This window comes from Mastomys coucha, unplaced genomic scaffold (genome assembly GCF_008632895.1).
Source record: "Mastomys coucha isolate ucsf_1 unplaced genomic scaffold, UCSF_Mcou_1 pScaffold4, whole genome shotgun sequence".
Lineage (NCBI taxonomy): Eukaryota > Metazoa > Chordata > Mammalia > Rodentia > Muridae > Mastomys > Mastomys coucha.
The window spans coordinates 13,604-20,602 of record NW_022196910.1 but is presented as its reverse complement, the minus strand read 5'-3'; the positions used below and the strand labels follow the sequence as shown (position 1 = coordinate 20,602).

General features: G+C 40.7%; 1 protein-coding gene across 1 annotated transcript in view; it reads right to left on the bottom strand.

Annotated features, from left to right (window-relative positions):
- The window catches only part of LOC116076139 (zinc finger protein 709-like), a 21,412-nt gene extending 20,536 nt beyond the window's left edge, over window positions 1–876 (bottom strand). The window contains exon 1 of the mRNA XM_031349758.1: window positions 773–876. Within this exon, the coding sequence (XP_031205618.1) occupies window positions 773–775 (3 nt within the window). The 5' untranslated portion in view covers window positions 776–876. The remainder of the gene's footprint in view (window positions 1–772) is intronic.
- Between the last annotated feature and the right edge of the window lie 6,123 nt (window positions 877–6,999).

Sequence of the window (6,999 nt, the reverse complement as noted above, 5' to 3'; positions counted from 1 at the left end):
CTCATCCTCTGAGGACACACAAGAGATGGGCTCACCTTAACAGGAAGCTGAGCTAACCTTGAATAGAAAGCAACAATATGGTGGCTGCCATCTTCGATAGTATGCCAATATTCTATTATGGCAATATAGATTTTGAGGTTTAGATTCAGCAAAGGTTCACTGAAAATTCTGATAATTTATGCTCAAACAAGAGAAAGCTGATGAGAAATGGTAATCATGAATGGAAAATGATCAACTGTACACAGTACTGTCTGGGAAACTATCAAGAGATCAACAGAAAATGAGAACACATTTAGAAGAAAAAAACCACACAATTAAAATAGTGTCAATGACTGGCTCAGTCTCATCTAAATGCAAATGTATTAATTATACAGATTTTAGACCTGCATAGGATCAACTGCAGATGGATCATACACCTTAATGTGCCAAGTGCAGAACGCCTAGAAGACACTAGAGAAACGAGGGCTCTGCTAGAAAGCAAATTTGTTTTCCCTGCGAGCGTGGCGACAGTGAAAGCAGCCGAGGCGCTTACTGCATTGTGAAGGGGCACTTTGACACAAGGGCTCTGACTCCCCACAAATCTATGCAGGCGCAGCCAGGGGATCCAAGTCATTCAAGAGATCCTGCTTCTGCCTGGACGGTGGAGGGACTTCAGATGAACAAACAAAAGTCACACCAGATGCCGAGTTTCGCCACCTGTTCCCGCACCCCGGGACGAACCCGGCACGGGCCCCGCGGCTCCACCCTGCGTAGGGACGGCGGCCAGGCTCACCATCGCGAATTCTGAACTCGTCCACTCTCCTCACATCACTCGGCAGACAGGACCAGGAATACTTTCCTCAGCGCTGTATCCGAGCCTCTTGAAAGGCGAACCGGAAGTGCCCGCCCTATTCTGGCTGGCGGGTCCGTCTCCAGGCCCTGATTTGCTATTGAGATCTGAATGACAAGTGCACCTCCTAAAGAGACAAAATGCCGTGAAGGGACACAACAACAGGGTGGTTTCCTTTATGGGCTTCCACTTCAGCGCCGTACTGTCCCAGACCTTAGACGTTTGGCATTTCAGTAGAACTTTTGTCTGGACAACAAAGTCGTCCGTGCACGTTTCCTGCACTCAGTAGGCACTTCTCCTTCGTGTAGGCATAGGGTCTCCAGCTTGCAATGATCATTAAATAATGTGCAGGGGAGTGAACCCACTGCCTCACAGCTGAACGGGAGCCCAGCCCATCCAAGTCAAATTTAAACCACCCGATTGATATTCACAAGGCATCATCAATTTTAGTAAGGCACGGCTAGGATTGCTCACACCTCTCTACCCTGCACATTGGTAGCCAAAATACTAACACATTCCCAACCTACTTTAAGTCCGGTGTACAGAGTGTGTTTCATGACAGCCAGGAGAAACCTAAACAAACAAACAACTAAATAAACAAACAAATAAATTTAAGCAACTTAGTTTATGACATCAAACACCAACAATTAGAGCACCTAAAGGAGAGATGACCAGGATCAGGACCTGGGATGAGAACAGAGATACAGAAAGCTTGCCGTCAGTATTGTTAGCATTTCCTATAGGCTATAAAAAGACTGTCCCAGCTTTCCCCTGCTACATCATGCTGCTGCATTACAAAACATATCAAGTATGTCTTGCATAATCTAATGGCTCATGTTAAGCAAGTTTATTAAGATATCATACAAGTGTATTAAGATATTATGCACTGTTTGTAGGTGAGCCATAGGACAGTCAACAGAAAGATGATTTAGGAAGGCTGGCTAGAAGAACAGAGGATACCTCAGAGTGAGCACACAGCAGCCATGAGACTAGTAACTACAGACTCTGAGACTAAAGAGCCAGGTTCCCTTGACTCCTTCAAGATGCTTGCTCAACCACAAGACCAGAACCTCCTTAGTGTGCCTTTGGGCAGGACACAAAAGTGATGTTCCTTTGGTGTCTTCATCAGGATATCTGAGAAAGCCTTGGAGAGGTCTGGCTCCCCAAAGGCTCACCTCCAACTTAAACAAAAACATATGGAAACAAAAGAATCGATGAATGGAAATATAGGGGTTAGAAATAAAGACTAGTAGAGATTAGAGTTGAAACCCACTTAATAGGGAATAAGAAAATATTAATGGTACCAAAAGTGCACTTTAAATACCACAATGGAAACACCTTTAGCTAAGTTGAGTCTTGAAGGCAAACACGTATTGCTAATTTCCCATATGTGGTACAGTCCTGGAATCCTACCACATGGAAGCTTGAGGCAGGAGCATTAAAAATTTAAAACCTAGTATAACTATAAACTGTGTTGAGAACATACTTGGTGAGCTTAACCAGACCCTTCCTAAAACTAACTTTGTTTGTTTAAAGCTTAGTGGACAGATGCTGGCCAAGCATGTGGGTGACTCAAGAACGTGTGCTTGGTATTCTCTATTCCCAAAATGACGATAGAGCCACTCCAACAAATATAACTGAATAAGCTATACGGAAGTCCTGTAATAAGAACTAGCTAGTTGGCTGAGTGAGCAACGGCACTTGCAACCAAGTCTGAGGGCCTGAGGTCCATACCCAGGAGAGAAGCCACTTCTCAAACTTGTCCTCTGCCCTTCACCCATGTGCTGTGGCATGTGTGAATGTCCACAAATGTCTCAATGGCACAAATATAGAATTTTTAAAAGAAAACACAAAACAACATGAAAAACAAAAAAGCACCCCCACACACACTCACAAAAACCAAAAACATACATTTCAGTATGATCATTGACCAAAACAAAACTTCCTTCACACTGCCAGCATCTTAGTCAGGGTTTTACTGCTGTGAACAGGCACTGTGACCAAGGCAAGTCTTATAAGGACATTTAATTGGGGTTGACTTACAGGTTCAGAGGTTCAGTCCATTATCAAGGTGGGAGCATTGCCACCCACCATTGGTGGGAACATCCAGGCAGGCAAGGAGCAGGTAGAGCTGAGAGTTCTACATCTTCATCTGAAGGCTACTAGTAGAAGATTGATTTCCAGGCAGCTAGGAAGAGTGTTTTAAAGCCCACACCCACAGTGACACACCTACTCCAACAGGGCCACACCTTCTAATAGTGCCACTTCCTGAGCAGTGCATATACAAACCATCAATTCCAGGATGATGATAGGAAGCAAAACAGTCACAGTCAACTTCCTACCAAATTATCAAGTTATCTCTGTACAGATTCCTTAGGGTAAAGTAGGAAGAAATGAAGAGTTTCTCATGGAAACTCTTATCTCCTTGGTACTTTCTTGTGGATTAAACAACTACAAAACAAATCAAAACAAACAAACAATAAAGAACAGAACAACAAATACAGAAAGCAAAGAAAATTCACAATAAAATAAGTAAGAATCATGAATACAAGATCCGTCCAATCACACCCTTAGCGGGATACACCAGGGTCTCTCTCTCTGGAATGGACTATGCCTCTGACCTGCACAGGTGGGATTTCCACAGTATTGAGATTGAAGTCTGAGAGTCTTCTCTGGCCATCAGCTCTTGACTGAGCTCCTTTGTGACCAGAACCATTTAGTATGTGTCCTCACCTCCAAAAATCTGGGCCCTCAAGAGAGGGCTGTTCACCACACATCTGGGCATTGACTCTCCAGGGAATAAGATGCTGTGTATCACATATGTGTCTGCCACACTGCTATCCTGTGCCTATGACACTTGCATATAGTACTGGGGGCTCCACACAGGTGCCTGGTAGATTATAACCACCCAGGACCAACATACTACTCGGGTGTATATATATATATGCTCTGTGTCATATATATACATATATGTATATATATGCTGTGTCATATATATACATTCATATACATGTACATGTATATGTATATATATGACACAGAGCACAGGGTGCTTATCTGCATGACTTCCATTTGACAGACCCCACTCCTGGTGGTCAGGTTTACCAACAAGCATCATTATCACAGTGCAGTGTCTTACAGCCTCCATATTCTGGGATTTTAAAGCCCAGGACAGGCCACCTCTTCCTGAGGGCTGTGCAGGTAAGCAACTCTAGGATACTTTTTACCTGGCAGGTGAAATGTACTTTCACTGAGGCAGATGATACTTCATAAAAAAGAATAATAACAAAGTCCGGTTCCTTTCTCCATCCTACCGGTGTTCCTAGACATTTTCCTTTCACAACTGAGAGCAGAAACTATTGAGTAGAAGAAGGACACATTGTGTCAAACTTTACTACACATTTATGATTGTTTTGCCTGCATGTATGTCTGTTGTCCACATCTGTCCTTGGTAGTTAGAAGAAGCTTGTTGGACTACCTGGGACTGGAATTACAGGCAGTTGATGACTATCGTGTGGGTGCTAGGAATTGAACCCCAGTCTGCTAGAAAAACAACTGGAGTTTCCAACTGCTGACCCTTCTCAACAGCCCTGGTAGAAGTAAGATGTCAAACCAGTCTAAAATGAAATGTTTTCTCCCAGATTTGACTCCCAAGTTGCTCCTGGGAACAAAAATACAATATTAAGTATCTGAATAAAGAGCAGAAGAGATGGCTAATAGTGTTTAGAGCACTAGCTGCTGTTGCAGGAGGCCAAATATCAATTACCTGCAACCATGTGACAGCTTAAGGCCATCTGTAATTGTAGTCCCAGAGGATCTGAGATCATCTTGTTGTTCCTTCAGGGTGTTGTATGCATGAGGTCAACCACATATAGGTAGTAAAAATACATATAAACATAAAAATGACTAAAAGCAAACTGGGTAAGAAAGAGTTTCTTTGGGTTACAGTTTCACATTCCTATTCATTACTGAAAGATCTCAGAGCAGGAACTCAAGCTGAACAGGAACCTGGAGATAGGAGCTAATGCATGTTGTGTTGTTGAAAATCAGGAACAACCCCCAAAATATTGCAAAGGAAATATTCATTTTACAGCCAGATTAAATTTCCAGTCTCCTCCTTGGAGAAAGAAATAGAAATGGACAAGAATAAAAGCAGAAGAACCTTTTTATAGTCAAGCTCATGCTTGATGTACATAGCAAGTGATCACAAAAGCAGAATCTAGTTATATATTTTTATAATCATAGAACAGGTATATGCTATGGGTTTATGGCAGCCAATTCTCAGATCATACCATGAAACATTTTATGGTCAGTCATATAATCAGACTGGCTTGGGTCATAGCTCCCAATAATAACACAGAGACATTGTTAATTTTTTTTTATAAACTTAAGCTTTATAGCTTAGCCTTTTTTTTCTCAATTAGCTCATATAACTTAATTATACAGTTTATATTTGTCCATGTATGCCACATAGCCCATTACCTCTCTGGCCCATTACCTCTCACTTTCTCAGTTCCTGTGCCCATCTGACTTCCTCTGTGTCTAGCTCTTGATTCACATCCCCCTCTCAGTTCTTCCCCAGAATTTCTATCTCTGCCTAGAAGTTCTACCCTCTTCTGCTTATCTATTGGCTGCCAGGTCATCATTACATCAGTTAAAAGGTGTATGTTTACAAAATACTGAGGCAGATGATACTTCATAAAAAAGAATAATAACAAAGTCCGGTTAGCTTTCAGCTATTTGGTAGTAGAGCAATTAACAAATGAATAACAAGGACAACCTTTACACAGTGCACAAAAAGCTCATCCTATCATCTCCCCATTTTGTCCAATAAAAGGCTCTTTCTCTAACATTTATAAACCATATACAATAATAACAATCACGAGAACTATCAGGTAAGAATTACATTCACCATGTCCAATCCCATTGTTATTTGAGCAACTTTGGAGAAAGTACTCCACTCTCTGTCCTATCTTGGTGAGGCCAACTTTCTGTACCTCAGTCACTTTTTATCATAACTTTCATTGATCAATATATTTTTAGACCTAAACATTTTCTTAAACCCTAAACAACTTAAGTTTACTATAAGACTATAAATATCTAGCATTCAACTCAATTAGAGAGCAAAGAAGGATGAATATGACCTGTGTATGCAGGAAGGGCAATGTAAGCAGATTCTAAACTACAGAAATGACAGAGACTGCTGGCTGCCTGAGCAGCCACCACCCAACGCCCCTCTGCAACTGTACCGTATTCATTTTTGGCCATAGGCCCCAGCCATCTGATGGGATACTTGGTAAAACAGAAATTATGAAGGACCTTGTCGTGGCAAAGTTGGTCAACTGACATCCCAGCATCCTGCTTCTCCACAGTTTGGACAGCATGCTGTCAGCAACCAAGTCAAAGGCAATTTTAGCCATTGGCTAGCTTTATCAGTTTTGAAGCAAACCCCATATGGAGGTTTTTGATGCCAATCGTTTTCTTTGAAGTAGACTGGGTGCTTCTAGAAGTACTGTGTCTTACTGTCATAAAAAGTCTTGGTATTAAAATATCTCAAATGCCATATTTTGTAGATCTCTGAAGGGTTAAAGACCATCTATCTATATAAAGTATATCTGAATAGACAAATGCTGCTTGTCTTTTAGCTATTTACTATTTGCTTAACCTTGAAAACATATACAGGTGGCTAAATAATGTTTATTCATGTAAACCTTATTTATGGAGTTGACTTCATCTTTTGCGGGCCCTAAAAAGTGAGAAAGTGGTCAAGTCATAGGAGAGCTAGCTTTATCATTTCCTGTCCAGTCTCTGTAAAGTTTAGGGCTTAATTTAATTAAATAAATTTAATTTATTCCTGTAATTAAACTAGTACACATTTGAATGACTGACTGCTAACTTGTATTTTTAATAATCCTAAACAGTTTGTAATGGTGGCCTTTAAGGACCAGAACTTCACATTACATTTTTAAATGAGTTGCATAGGTGTAATACCTTAAACAAGAGTTGAAATACAAATAACCTCAAATTTGTATCAATATACAAACTCCATACCAATGTGAAATGTTTGAGAGTAGTATTTGCTTTTTGGTTCGAAAGTAGATTTAGTAATCTACCTATTCTTTTTTTCATTTTGAAGGAGATACAATTTATATATATATATATATATATAT